This window comes from Phocoena phocoena, chromosome 3 (genome assembly GCF_963924675.1).
Source record: "Phocoena phocoena chromosome 3, mPhoPho1.1, whole genome shotgun sequence".
Taxonomy (NCBI): Eukaryota; Metazoa; Chordata; class Mammalia; order Artiodactyla; family Phocoenidae; genus Phocoena; species Phocoena phocoena.
Window position 1 is genome coordinate 113,961,625 of NC_089221.1, and position 15,442 is coordinate 113,977,066.

Sequence of the window (15,442 nt, forward strand, 5' to 3'; positions counted from 1 at the left end):
CAGTGAAAGGGCATGAAGGAAGGGAAGGCTTCCAGGAGGAAGCATTGTCTAAACTAAAATCAAATGGGCAACTGGAAGTCAAGCAGCAGGCTTGCCTCTGACCGGTGGGTTCAAGGGCCTGGAGGTAAGAAAGAGCATACTTGGCTCTGAGAACAGAAAAGACTTAGGCAATTTGGCCATGGAGATGAAGGCTTCCCAGTGTTTTTCTTTCCTTTTGTTGGCCCTCCCAGATGGTGGTATGCTCTGGAAAACACAAAGGATCTTCTACATCTTTTATGTTTATCCCCATATTTGCTCCACTATGCAAAACCCACTACTGACACTTTAATAAATGCTCACTGGGCATTGAACTTGCTAGAAAAGGAGGCCTCCTAGAGCTTCACTGGAGCTCTTCTCATACCTCCCTGGCTCTGGACAGCAGTGCATGGAACCCAGCCTAGCCAGGGAAAGGGCTAACAGAACCCCATCTGCTGGCCCCTAAGGCATGAATCCCTGGGAAGCCATGCTCTGAAATATCTTTTCATGCAATATTCCAAAATTGGGATTATGGAGGAGCATTTCATCTCCCAGGGGTGTGCACCCCAGTGGCCCTGGGGCTGAGGCCAGGGGCCTGGGGGATGGATGAAATGTGTGGCTTGTGTCAGCCTGCCTTTCATGTCGAGACCAGAGAAGGGCAGAGAGACAGCAGCAGGGACGGGAGTGTAGGATCATTCATTTACTCTCTGGCTCTATCACTGGCCCATCAGGTCCCATCACCAGCAGACAGATTCAGCCTTGCTTGCTACCCCACGGTGGCCCTGGCAAGCCACACTCTCCCCCTTCTCCCTCACACGCTTCGGGGCTTCCTGTTCAAGTGTACACAGTTTACTCCTGCAGATGACTCGGGAACAAGCTCTGGTCCCTGACAAAACCGACTGAGATCAGATATATCTTTTGAGGCACGAAAGCGGGAATTGTCTGTGATCTTTCGGCATGGTATTTTCCTGGAAATCCACAACTAAGTGCTGCTTGTGGTCTAGAAAGCAGTGAAATTCATTCTTATGCTTGGCTCCAAGCTGGTCAATGACCGCACAAGCAGCTTACTCCCTATCTGTCTGCGGGACAAGGCCACATGTATGTCAAATCAGTTTATATGCTTCAGAGCTGATTTTCCCTGTGGTTGGATGAGCGGGTTGGCAAATAAAAATCAACAGAAGAAGGAGGCTTTCCCAAAAGGCGGAGGAGGACGGAAGCAGAATGTGAGAAGCCTGGGCTCTGTTGGCCTGGCCTCACGGCCTTGGACCTCTTGGAACCTGACTGATACCTTGACCATGGTCAGAGGTCCATGGTGAAATTCCCCATGTGCGGACACTGGCCACTTGGTCTATGCCAGAACCTGCCATTTCCTAAGAGCACCTCTTTTTGCTACTGAAAGCAGGCCCAGCTGTCCTTTATGAGTCCTTTCATGGGCATGTTCTATAGGATGTCTTTCCTGACAAATCTCATCTGGCCCCATTCACTCCTGGCTTTGTTTCATGGGTGTGTGCCCTGCCTCAGGTTGTAAGTGCCCTGAAGTCAGAAGCAAGCCTGCCTTCTCACCTCTCCTCTCGGGAACTGTAGAGGAGACATTTCATCAATGGTAAGGACAGGGTCCTGGGCTAATGACTACACATGTACCATTTCCCTGGTGATGTGATGTTTGCCCCCAATTCAGCCCCCATCTTTCTCCATCATTTAGGGCTACCGTTATAAGGATACGATTCTTTCAGGAGACGCCTTGCACTGAGGTTCTTGTGTTTGACTGGAATCAGTTCCATGGCCTGTGCCCACTAAACAGTCAGCAAGGGCCGTGCTTCCAGCCGAGCAAGTCCCCTGAAATGAAAACACAGAGAGGAGGCCATTTTGCCGGGACCATTAGCCGCCTGCTGTTAGCTGGAGAGGAAGGACTTTCATCGGTTACTGTCACCAGGGTGACACTGTACCAGACCCCACATCTGGAAACAGTTATGACCCTGCAGTCTTCCTTTCTGCTCCTCCATTTGTTAATTTACTGGTTTGGAATGATCAGCTCAGGTCCCCGGTGTAAATCATAGGAACCAAAGTTAAAAAAGAGGCCATGACTGTCACAATACTCTTTGAAAACAGACCAAGGCCTTTTTATGGGGTCTTGGATGAACTTTGTATCTAAATATGTTTTTGAAGTTGCGTATTGTGTTGGACTTTAACCACCAAGCCAAGCCTTTATAAGCTCTGCCGTGAGCCTCATACCCCTCCCCGACTCAGCACAACTCGGCCCCATCTGCCTCAAGGGCCCCATAGGACTTGCACTTCGTGGATCTGGACCCACACAGTCCGCTGTTTGCATGCACATCATACAGACACACACAGAGACGTACACTTCTTGGCCTACCCCGCCCCCTTTAAAACGTAAGCAAGTAGAAGGCTTGGAAGGAGCCTGAACGTGTTTGCACGCCAGCAGCACGACATGCCATTAGTTGCTGATGGTGCCCTGAAGATGAAATAGAGCCCAAAAGGCGTAGGGGCCTGCTTCAGTGCCTGTTGCTTTTGGAGTGGAAAGTGCTCACATAGAAGACCCGGGTCTGTTTTTGAGAGGAACCAAAAATTAAGCCTTAGGATATTTAGTAGATTTCTAAACAATGGAGGAAAAAATCCCTGGATGATCTTGGGAAGATGGCGTTTTCCTTGGCCATTAAGAGTGGACGCACAGAAAAGCAATTCTTTCAGGCTCTTTTGTCTCGGGAACTGTAAAGCCCTAACGAGAACCAGAAACGCAGACCAGCAAGTATGTCTCTGGTACTAACCCTGTCTCCGGTTTCTGGTTTGATGAGTTGCAGTCTACCTTGCTGACTTGGCCTCTGTTTCAACCAGATGATGAATCACCTTTTCTGGGAAGAATCCCGGTCCCCCGTCACCCCTCCCACCCTCTGCTACACCCCCCATCCTCCCTCTTCTTCCCCGTTACCCGCCCCGACACCACCCGCGGCAGCAACCGAGTTGTTGGGTACTTCCCTTTGGAGTTCCTTTCATATCAAGCCATGTATTCGGCACTTATTTCATCGTATGTGCGCCTGGCTCCCCAACCAGACTCAGTGCCTCGTGTTTAGAGAATGCCTGACTCATCCACGCTGGGCTTATAGCATGAGCTTAAGGAGTGTTTGTATTAGAATCCGTCCAGAACCAGTCTCTGGAGCAGAGCAATTTGGTTGTCCATACGTTGTTGGCAGCATTTTTGTAAATGATGTAGACCAGCAGGACTAACTCAAACTCTCATTCAACTGTAACTTCAGAAATGTGCCAGTTAATGTAGGCAAATCTTTTCTACAGACACTGGGGGTCATTTTAATTCTTTCATCGTCCTGGGGTTTTGTTGTATTAAATGTTAATTAAAGTGCCCATGCCGGGCTTCCCTGGTGGCGCAGTGGTTGGGAATCCGCCTGCCGATGCAGGGGACACGGGTTCGTGCCCCGGTCCAGGAAGATCCCACGTGCCGCGGAGCGGCTGGGCCTGTGAGCCATGGCCACTGAGCCTGCGCGTCCGGAGCCTGTGCTCCGCAACGGGAGAGGCCACAACAGTGAGAGGTCCGCGTACTGCATAAATAAATAAATAAATAAAAAGTGTCCATGCCATTCGTTTGAAGAAATCTTGGGCACAGATACTTAATATTTGATCAGTAATTTAAAAAGGAATAAAAGGAAAGTTTTTTTAAATGCTCCTTGCCAAGGTGTTGTCGCAGGTGGGGTCGTGCCAATTACCAGGAAAAAATTACCTTTCACTTATTTTACATCCTTTCATGGTGCTTTCAGAGAAACAATGACCACCAGGTATAGATTAGTCCATCACCAACGTGAAATACATTAGGAAAGAAAGTGACCCATCTTGCCAACCAGAGTCAGACAGAGGTCACTGTGGAAGCACAGAAGGCTGTGAGAGGCTCCTAGATAGTTAAGGAGGAATGGTGGTGCCTTGCCAGCTCCTGCTGCAGTATGTTGAAGAATCCCACGTGAGCTGCGACCGTAAATTGGCCCCTGGAGCCCAGAGGAGACCTGAATGGGGTGTGGCTCGGGGGACGTTCCCTTTAGGAGGTCCCAGGCCGCAGGGAGCCCAGGGTCAGTGATGCAGATTCCTTCGGCTATCTACCCAAACCCCAGGGAAAAGACAGGGCTGTGCTTCCCACACGTTCAAGGAAACAATTCCCCTCTTGCCCAGGCTAGCTGAGGAGCAATTTTATTTGTTTAACTCAAATTCTAGAGACTTCATCAGAGGGGGATCCTGCAACTGGATGATTTGAAGGAGCCGAAAGTCGGGGCTGCCGGAGCATCAGTGGCCCTGGGCTCATCGTCCGACCCCGGACCCTTGTGCCTGGGAGGTACTGGCCCCCACGGATTCACTGAGCAGTAGATACAGAGCACTCTATTTGCAGGCTGGAAGTGGCCACGGCAAGGTTGTTAAGGATTGCTAAATAAGTCTAGCTGATCCGTTCAAGGAATACTGATTTCCTGGTGAAGATAAATTGCGGTTCCAACAGCTCAGTTCCCCTGCCTGTCTAGGGTAGGGGGGCAGTGACTGTGCCGGCTGCTTTCCTCACCAAGCCTGCCTCATTCTCCAGAGTGGCTCCTGGGGACTTGCAGGGCTTTGCTCTCCCTTGCTGTGCGAGGGAGAGAAAGTTCCAGGGCTCTCCAAAAATGTGCAGCTACACTACCTGGAGAGGGGCGTAGAGCAGTGATACAGGTAGGGCAGGCGCTGGGAGCTGGGCTGTTTGCATTCAAACCCTGGCTTTCTGGCTTCCTCACTACTCTGGCAGGTTGCTTCACCTCTCCTGGCCTTTCCTTCCTCATCTGTAAAACAGGAAAAAAAACAATACCCAACCCACAGGATGACTTTAAGGATGGAATGACTTAATGCATGCAAAGTACTTAGAATAGCACCTGCCCGTTGGTAAGCTATAGCTCTCCTTTACTAGGCTCTGACTGTGTGTGTGCGCGTGCAGGCACACATCCGCTCTCCTCCCTGATTGCTTCCCTGCATCCCTCTCAGGCTCACAGCCTTTCCTAGACACAGCCTCACCTGGGGGAACCTCAGAGGCAGAGACCTCCCTGCTTTGGCTGTCCTTAGAAGCAGCCATCCAAGTCCCTTTAAGCGCCTCCTCTTATCGCAGCATTTACCCCATTCACGTCCAGTAAAACATCAGGAGGCCTCTGAAGGAAAGAATGAGGAGGAAGATGCAGGAAGAGGCTGGGGAAGGGGTGTTGCACTAGCTGATGCTGACAGGTGTGCCCTTGGGCCTGCCTGCTGGGTAAGGGGGAGTGGAGGGTGCAGAGAAGTTGGGGTGGGTATCATGGGGCACGCGCATGGGTTTAATTTTGCCCTCTCGTTCCAGGGTAAAGGAGAATGAGTTTGTTCCACAGTGTTAAAACCAACAGGCTAAATTTTGTGGCTCTCATCTCACAAGCTCCCCAGCCTACGCAGATTGCCTTCTATACCCTGGATTCGAATGTCCAGAGCTTTTTGGTGGAGGCAGGGTGGTGTCAGGTTAGAAGCAATTTCTTGGGCACTTTTTTTTTTTTTAATAAATGTATTTATATTTGGCTGCGTTGGGTCTTCGTTGCTGCGCGCGGGCTTTCTCTAGTTGCAGAGAGCAGGGGCTACTCTTCGTTGTGGTGTGCGGGCTTCTCATTGAGGTGGCTTCTCTTGTTGCGGAGCACAGGCTCTAGGTGTGCGGGCTTCAGTAGTTGTGGCACGCGGGCTCAGTAGTTGTGGTTCACAGGCTCTAGAGCGCAGGCTCAGTAGTTGTGGCACACGGGCTTAGTTGCTCCACGGCATGTGAGATCTTCCCAGACCAGGGCTCAAAACCCGTGTCCCCTGAATTGGCAGGTGGATTCTTAACCACTGCGCCACCAGGGAAGCTGTCTTGAGCACTTTTAATGTGGCTCTTAGAATGGCTGCTACAGAGCCAGCAGCTTCCCCTTTCTGCTCTCTGATGCTGGCACAGCTCTGCAGCTGAGGAAGTGGAGCCTTTCTTTTCAGCTAACATGGGGGAACCTTCCGTGAATTGGGGAACACCGGCCCCAGAGACACTGACGCCTTCCTGCTAGGGAACTGAACACCCGGTTAGGGAAGGTGGGGAGACGAGCCAGGACCAATGTTCCTTAATGCCCATCAGAGTCTCTGCCTGACCCGGAAGACCGCACAAGTCAGTCTAGCCCAGGGTGTAGGGTGGAGCACCCACCTAAAGCAGTGCCAGTCTCTGTCTAGAATCCACTGGAAGAGGTGTGAATTGCACCAGCAGGGATTTAGGCTAGACCTTTCAAAACACAGTCAATGAATCTGTAAATGTTAACTGGGTTCCTTGCTGAGTTATGATGAGGTTATAAAAGAAGCACAGGTATAAATACATGGGCCAACTGTGATGGCAGACCCAAGGGCTAAAGGCTAGAGCTGGTGGACATGGCAAAGGAGAATCTCCATGAAGTGGGAAGGTCATGGAAGGGAGACCAGCTGAAAGAACAGTAGCCCAGAAAGGTTAAGGAATTTGCCTGAGGACACACAGCTTCTCAGTAACAAAGCTGGGTTTAAAGGGAGAGTATTATACAGGTAAGTGGAAGCAAAGAGGTAGCCCAGGGCTCTGCACAGAAGAAGCGGAAGTGGGCTGTGTGAACTGTGTGTGGGGAGGGTAGAGGAAGCACGTACCCTGCAGGAGCCAGAGCTGACCCTGGGGCACATGGGAGAGCAGGCGAGATGGATGACAAAGAGGAATTCTACGAAGGACTTAGAAGCCAGGAGCAACAGAGGGAGGGCAACACCTTGGAAGTGTTTTGGTGTAGGAACCAAATTTGGTGTAGGGTGGATAACTTTTATGCTCTAATGTAGCCTTTTCAGTGTGTTCCAAGCTTTGTTCAGTGTGCATGTATTTCTTTTTAAATCAGTGGCGAAAAAAGATGTTCATTTAAAAAAAAGAAGAAGAAGAAAATAGGCAGAGAAGTCTGGATTTTCTCTCATAAACAATAAAAGCCATTGGTAGTGTCCTAGGAAAGCAGTGCTTTGGTGAAAGTGGTGTTTGGGGAAGATAAGACCGGCAGTGGTGGGATAGATGGATGGCTGCGGGTCAGAGGAGGGGTGTGGGCTGCTGGTGGTGAGAGGTGAGGCCTTGGGGATCTGGGGTATTTGAGTGGTCGATGGGGAAACAAACATCTAGGAGCAATTTAGAAAGAACACTTGTAGGGTCTTGGTGACCAATCGCATGTGGGGGGGGTGAGGGGCAGGGAGAGAGGCAAAACTGGAAGCAGGCTTTCCAGCCTTGGGCGGTTCCATGCAAGAATACAGAAATGGAGAGGAGCTGGACAGAGGTGGTATGAGGATTAGTGGACTTGGGAAGGCGTTGTTTCTCTGAGGCGTTTGCCCTCCATGCAGGAAAACTTGACGGGAGCAGAGGAAAGGCATGAGTAAGCTTTGCTTCTCAGGCCAACAATCGTCTGGTAAGTTCCCTACAGTGGGCATCACTCCATAGGAGTATTTGAGGTCAGGCAATTGAAGCAACCTCAAAAGTGCCTCTGGATTCTTCTCTTGTAAGATATTTTATCTGAGCCAAATCAGTGCAACTCTCTTGTGAAAAATCAGTTTCCCTGGAAAATAAAGTTGGGTTCTAGCCAACAAGTAGCATTTGGCAAGCCCTGATTAAGAAAGCCAGTGTTCAGAGAAATTGTGAAAATACAAGTCATTTAGGAAGGTAAACACTGGGTACCTAATGCCATTTTAGGGCTGTGACAGCTGTTCTGTCTCCATCGATTGTACAGCCTGAAACTACAGGTTTATTTTAAGTTCTTGCTGTTACAAACCTGTAGACCACCCACGCCCCCTTTGCGGGCTTTGAAAGGGGAGACGAATTGAAGATGACTTGGACTGAACACAATTTCCTTTCCCAGTTCAGTGAGTGGAAGCCACCAAATATCCAACAGCTGGACCTAGAGAAAAAGTCACCTGCCAGTCACCCAGGCATCTTGACTGTCATTCACAGTGTGAGCTGGGCTTCCATGAGAGCAAAGATTGCCAATGTGGTCCTTGGTACAAATTTTCAGGTGGTTTTTTTTTTTTTTTTTGGTCGATGGCTGTGTTTCTCAAAAAGTTTCATTCTAAGTGCTGTGTATTGTACAAGGAATGGAAAATTTCTCCCAAATTTGATTCAAGTACTCTTAAAAATTGGATATCTCATGCCAAAACCCACCCTTCTTTTTCCCCGGCGAGTGTAGTAGGGAACTGAATTGTAAGAGCTCTCTCATTCACTACACGGTGGCAGGTTAGAAAGCCCAAGCGTCCTCTGGGAATTATTTTGACCGTGTCATGTATCTTCACTGATGCCTGACATCGCCCAGAATACCACCCAGGGAGGATGGCAAAAGGGAGGTGGGAAGTTGGTCAAGCGGCAAATGCCACGTCTCCTGCCGACAGACCCAGAACCAGTTTCTTTCTGTGTTTCCTTTGTGGAGAGCTTGTTGGAACTACTCACTCATCTTGATGTTGAAGCCCTGTTGTCAAGCACAACAGGGTTATTTTCAAAAACTAAACTGTTTTTGGTGATCTCGTAAGAGCCACAAAATAAGAAAGTGGTCACTTTTATAAAGTGTCTGAAAAAGTCTAGTAATTATTGTTCCAAACAAGCCTCTCTTTCTCTTTAGTTGGTCTAACATGGAAAGAAAAGGGAAATCTTTCCCAAATAAAAGTGAGCGGGGCCAGCCCCAGTTGGTGGCAGGATATCTGGGATGGAGGACCCCTGTTCCTTTCCCCGGCAACATCTTCTCCCGTGGAAAAGCACCCCTCCCACAAAGCAGCAATCTGTGGTGGAAGAACGTGTTTACATTCACAGGGCTCTGCATTTTCTGGTTTTGGAGGGAGGCGAGTGGTGGGACACAGAGTTGGAATTTTTTTTACATCTAAACAGTAAATGAAATATTACTGTAATCTCCTTCCTGAGCTCATGGAAAAACTCAAGTCATCGAATGTTAGTTTTACAGATCAGGGAAGTTTTTCGACGAGATTGCCTGACTTGTCCTGGAGCCTATAAATCTTGCTAGAGGGAGAGCTGGGCTGGGGAAGGCACAGCTCCCAGGCTCTTACACACACGGGGCATCTTCCCTAAAACTGTGATGCATCCTAATACTTCACCCCCAGGGGAGACATCAAGCCCAAGCTTGAATCTCTTGGAGCACTTCCCAGTGTCCTATGCCAAGCAGTCCTGTTGAAACAGAAAAATGTTTTGTTTTCAATCAATTAAATGATTATCTTCAGATGATTACGCTTCTGTACGTGCTAACCTATCATATCTTTTCAGTGATCTCTATTACATAGTGCAATCACTGGGAGAGGTGACTCGTATCTGTTGGCCACTTTACATGAATTATATCATGTAATCTACCCTAGAGTCCTGTGAGGTAGGTTTTGTTATCAACTCTATGGGAAAAGTAGCAACTGAGGCTCAGAGGGGTTGAACAACTTGCCCAAGACCACACAGCTTGTAAGTAGTAGGACTGGGATTTGAACCCAGGTCCCCTGCCTTCAGAGCCTGCACTCAGCAGCTTTGTTTTACCAATGCCATCACTCCAGCAAGGCTGGCAATCTACCTGATGGATCCTGGCTTGGGCACCCAAGCTTTAAACCTAAACCATCAAGCAAAGTTGCCAAAGGCTACTTCCTCACTTCTCAGCATGTATCCTTCCCAGAAACTTCCTTTCATTCCTTACCCTACCCCTCTGGTCGGGACCACCTTGATTTTATAAAGGAGTTATTTTACAGCAGCTTAGACTAGACAATCCATGGAGGCTGCTATGTTCTTAGACCTCAGCCCAGCTTTCCAGCTCATGATCTTAGCAGCTGTCCACTTTGACTCACCGAGTAGTCATTGTCAAAGACACCTCTTTCTTTGCACGAGCACTGTCTGAGAACAAAGCCAGCAGATAAGATTTTTGATGTGGAAATCATCAAAACAGTTCTTCCTATCCCCTGGCTTTTCTTCTTGAGGCTCCAGAAAAAAAAGAAAATGATAAACCCTACAGTGAGGAAAAAGGACTCATAGATAAAGTGGAGCTAAATCCCAGGCGCCTGAATGCTGAACTTTAAGCCACTGGAGAGGCATCCTCCTCCCTCAGAAAGTTGTTTCCAGGAAAGTCCACTCATTCCAGACTGAAGTATGTGTTTGACAGTCCTCACCAGCCAGCAGAATGAGCCCCATCTGAACAGAGACAGGCAAAGGGATCATCTCCCCCAAAGTGGCAGAAGTCCCAGCCCGGGAAGCAGCGCCCCACAGCTAGCCAGGGGAGGGACTGTCCCAACCCTCCCTCCAGGGGAGATGGGAGGAGAGGAATGAGCAAGGGGATCAGGGAGGGACCTGGCTCTCCCCAAGGTCAAAACCACCTCAGAACATCCCCTAGTCTTCAGTGAGGAAGGTACAAGCTGGGATTAGAATGTTCCAGAAGACATTCCGTAGTCTTGTGGTCTTTGGTTTCCTGAGAGCCAGCCGCAGTCTAGGAGCCGCACAGTGATAGGGTTCAGCTTGGATCCTCTGCCCCACCTGGTAGTGATGGTGGCTCTCTGAAATCCTCCTCTCCTGTGGCCTCTCAGGGTCTCCCTGGGCCTCGGTTCTGTCAGGGTTCCTGCTCTGTTTCCCCTCAATCCCTCCAGATGGGTGCTCCCCAGGGCCTGCCATCTCCTCCTCCTGTTCTCCAACACACGCGCCAGAGGGAGACTGCCCAAGTACAGGGCTTTAGCCACCACCTGCTGGTGTGATGACTCCAATCTGCATCTTCAGTGCTCACACCTCCCCTGAACTTCAGACCTTCAAAGGCAGCTCCCTCCTGCACATCTCCACCCCGAAACGTGGCTGTCTTGTCAGGCATGATACGAACGCACCTGGAGTCGTGCCTCCCTCCCCACGGGCAACCCGATGTGCACCTTCACCAGCACAGTGTGCCCATCGTGCCCGTCCTGCATCTGATCGTCCCAGCTAGAGACCCTGAGGTTGTCCCTGACTCCCCACCCCGCTCCCCTCCATGCCCTCAGGTTTCCCAGTCTAGTCCATGCTACCCCTGAAATCTCCCTGAAACCTGAACCGCCCTCTCCTCTCCCTCCGCCACACTCCCAGCTCAGGCCCTCAATGGCTTTTCCTCCCTCTGCGCTCTGCCCCTCCTCCAGCCCCAAACTGCTCTGCTCCAGCCTCTTCTTGCTTCCCTTCCCCTCACTCTGATGATCCCCTCCTCCCTCCCTCCTTTCCAGCAATGTCCTAGCATGTCCAGGCCTCTGTAGACTGTGTCCCCTGTCTTCCACACTGACTCTCCCCTTCCTTTCTCAGATAATCTTCTTGGAAGAATCGTCCACACTCTCTATGGTGCCATCACTTCATCAAACCACCATCATCTGGCTGCACCCTCCTGCTCCCATAGCCAAGTCCCCAGCGCCTGTCTGTTTCCCACAAAGCAGATAAGCTTCAGATCTGTGTGCGGCGGTACTCGCTGCTCACAGCCCCCGTCCTTCTGGGGCTGCCCATTGCCTCCTGCTCTCTGTCAGCACTGCTTCACCTCCTTGCTGGCTGCTCTCTGCCATGCCTCCTCTCCATCGTCTATCATCACCCACCTCTTGCTCCACACGCCCAACCAGAGAATCCATCTGCTCCCATGCCTTCAGCTGCCTGCAGCTAAGGCGGACTCCCATGTTTGGATCTCCATCCCAGGATCCTCGATGGAGCCCCAGATCTTTACATACAACTGCCCACAAGACAGCTGGATGAGTCGCAAGCCCTTAAAGTCAGTATGTCCAAAACCACTGACCCTCTTGCGGCAAATCTGCACCTCCCTCCATGCCCCTGCCAATAGCACCTTAGATATCCCTGGCTCCTCCCCGCCCCCCCGCCACTCTCTGGGTACAGCCTCCATGTTCTGCCGAGTCTGTTACCTCCTAGACACCCCCTGGTGTGCCACCCTTCTTCACGCCCACCTCCACTTCCACGGAGCAAGCTCTTGGTCCCCTCCTGGTCAGCTGACCTTCCTGCCTCCAGTCTTGCTTATTTTTATGTTATCCTCTCCTAGCCTGCTCCTGCCCCTGGCCTGCTTCTCCGTCATCTGCAGGACTCTTAGCTTGGGTCTGGGTCCTGTGACATGCCTTCCCTTCTCTCTCTCCTTGACTCTGCCTCCCCGTGCTTCAGCCAGCCGGACACTTTGAGGGCCCAGAACGCCCTCACTTTGCCTGGCTAACTCCTTCTCACCCTTCCAGCCTAGAGCAGGTGCCACCTCCTGTCAGGCCGGTGCTTCCTCGAGGCTCGCAAGGCCCCAGCTGCTCCTCCCCATAGCAGCTTGTTTTCTGGCCCGCGGGTCTCCGGCCTGTGAACTTATTCAGAAAGAGCCTGGATCTCACTCACGCATCCATCTTTGTCTCCCCAGGCTAGCAGCGCCAGGTAATTGGCAGGTAATTGGTGGGCGATTAATAGGTGCTTGAGTGAATACTTATCTTCCTGCCAGGTGACTATTTGTTTACTTGCTCTGAGCTCCTCCAGGGCAAAAATCTTGTCTTTGCTATCTTTTTGCAGCATCTTTCTCACACTTAGTGCTATACAGATGTTTATGAACAGAGACATTTCTCCAAAGAAGATATACAGCCTGCCAACAAACACATGAAAGGATGCTCAACATCATTAATCAGTAGAGAAATGCAAATCAAAACTACAATGAGATATCATCTCACACCAGTCAGAATGGCCATCATCAGAAAATCTACAAACAATAAATGCTGGAGAGGGTGTGGAGAAAAGGGAACACTCTTGCACTGCTGGTGGGAATGTGAATTGGTACAGCCACTATGGAGAACAGTATGGAGGTTCCTTAAAAAATTACAAATAGAACTACCATATCACCCAGCAATCCCAGTACTGGGCATATACCCTGAGAAAACCATAATTCAAAAAGTGTCATGTACCAAAATGTTCATTGCAGCTCTATTTACAATAGCCCGGAGATGGAAACAACCTAAGTGTCCATCATCAGATGAATGGATAAAGAAGATGTGGCACACATATACAATGGAATATTACTCAGTCATAAAAAGAAAGGAAATTGAGCTATTTGTAATGAGGTGGATAGACCTAGAGTCTGTCATACAGAGTGAAGTAAGTCAGAAAGAGAAAGACAAATACCGTATGCTAACACATATATATGGAATTTAAGAAAAAAAAATGTCATGAAGAACCAAGGGGTAAGACAGGAATAAAGACGCAGACCTACTAGAGAATGGACTTGAGGATATGGGGAGGGGAAGGGTAAGCTGTGACAAAGCGAGAGAGAGGCATGGACATATATACACTACCAAATATAAGGTAGATAGCTAGTGGGAAGCAGCCGCATAGCACAGGGAGATCAGCTCGGTGCTTTGTGACCGCCTGGAGGGGTGGGATAGGGAGGGTGGGAGGGAGGTAGACGCAAGAGGGAAGAGATATGAGAACATATGTATATGTATAACTGATTCACTTTGCTATAAAGCAGAAACTAACACACCATTGTAAAGCAATTATACTCTAATAAATATGTAAAAAAAAAAAAGACAATGAGCGTGTACCAAGGTGGCGGACCCCACCCTTCTCCACGGTTTCCAAGAGTAGCTTGGAGTCTAACAAAACCTGCCATATATATACATATATACATATATACATATATATATATATACACATATATACATATATATGTATATATATATATATATATATATATATATATATATATATATATATATATAGTCTTCTGTCAATCAAAAGATTTACTCCCTATCCATCTTAAAGTTAGCAAGCTGGGGGAGGAGAGGGGTGCGTGTGGAATGCAGAGGCAAGTGTGATGGGTAGAATATTGTGGGAATCAGTATGGCCTGAGACCGCTGAGGCATGTTCGGGCTCAGGACCCTGCAGACCTCGAGGAGGGAGTGAAGGAGTGAGACCCCGTAGTCCCGTTGGTGGACGCTGGGGAGCACGGGAGAGAGGGGCTAGTTGTGAACGACCTTGGGCCGCGGAGGGGGAGTGGGCGGGGCGTCCGCAGCCCGCCCTCCGCCCGCTCCCCGCCCCTCGGGCGGCTCCCTGCGCTCAGCTTACTTAACCTGCCGGCGGCTACGGCACTCGCACTCCCGCGCCGCTCGACCGCCCTCTCCGCGACGCCTCTCGCTCCATGGCGCTCCTCGGGCAGCTACTGCCCCTCGCCCTGGCACTGGCCCTAGGCCCCGCCGCCACGCCAGCGAGCCCCGCCAAATCTCCCTACCAGCTGGTGCTGCAACACAGCCGCCTCCGGGGTCGGCAGCACGGGTAAGAGGGCGCCCCCATGGGGGGCGGAGGGACTGGGCGTCGGGGCCGTCGGAGCGGGCTGGGGGCGCCCGAGACAAAGCCCGAGCCTAAAGCAGGCTGTGTGGGACGCTCGGAGGGACCAGCCCTGCAGGAGGTGGAGGGAGGGAGGCGGGGACGATGGACGAAAGTCCGCAGAAGGCACTGTGTAGAGGAAGCGGATGGGAGAGCTGACCCGTCACCCCAACTCAGGCCAAGAGCCTGAGAGGGATCCCGGGCTTTGAGCTTCTCCCAGCGGAGAGCGCTTGGCAGCTCTCTGCCCCAAATCACCGTGGGGAAGGTGGCCAGGGCAGAGAGGGAGCCCACCAAGCAGGGCACAGATTCCAGTCCAGCACCTTCAGATGTGTCGCTGGGGCCACACAAGCTGGCAGCAACCAAGGCCCCCAGGCTCCTGTTCACCTGTCCAGGCCTATACCCGCGACCTGGCCCCAGACACTGCTCTCCAGGCGCAGCAAGGGCAGTGCGGCATCTGCCCCCTGGGTAGATGAAAAGCAGGAGAGTGTGCTGAGCCTCGCACACATTGTACAGATGGGGAAACAGTCTGGAGGGGACACACCACTTCCCCACGGACCTTCAGTATGTACTGGAGCTGGGATTGGAATCGGTCTTAAAACACTGGCTGGGTTTGTAAATTTGGGACATCATCATTGCAGATATTCCTTTGAGACACTGAAGATGTGTTGGTTTTAGGGGGCCAACCCAGGCCAAAGGTCTGACCTGGTAAAGACCCTGGCCCAGACGCAGGCAGGGGTGGGCAGTGTTTCTACATCCCAAACTAGGCCCTTCCGCTTCACACATAGCCAGGCTTTGCTGCAGCTTCCAGCCTACCTGGGTGCACCGCCTCCCTTTTTCACAACTAGGTAGAACTGTATGTGGATAGTCGTGTCACAGCCCAAATACCATTGGGTCTGACATTTGCTCCCAGGTGGTTCCCAGACCACCATGTGACTGGGCAGATCTGTACTCAGATCAAAACTCACCGTTGGAAGTGATCAGAGTTGTCTCCATAGGGCTTTACAAAGCCTTGGCTCCCCGCCCTTCAAAGCGCCCCCTCCTTGGGAGCAGTCATCCTTGTACCCTCTGCCTGTG

At 50.8% G+C, this 15,442-nt stretch overlaps 1 protein-coding gene across 1 annotated transcript in view; it reads left to right on the top strand.

The window, feature by feature from the left end:
- The first annotated feature begins 14,147 nt into the window (after positions 1 to 14,147).
- The window catches only part of TGFBI (transforming growth factor beta induced), a 32,477-nt gene continuing 31,182 nt past the window's right edge, over positions 14,148 to 15,442 (top strand). Inside the window, exon 1 of the mRNA XM_065873529.1 lies at positions 14,148 to 14,317. Coding sequence (XP_065729601.1) covers positions 14,184 to 14,317 — 134 coding nt within the window. The 5' untranslated portion in view covers positions 14,148 to 14,183. The remainder of the gene's footprint in view (positions 14,318 to 15,442) is intronic.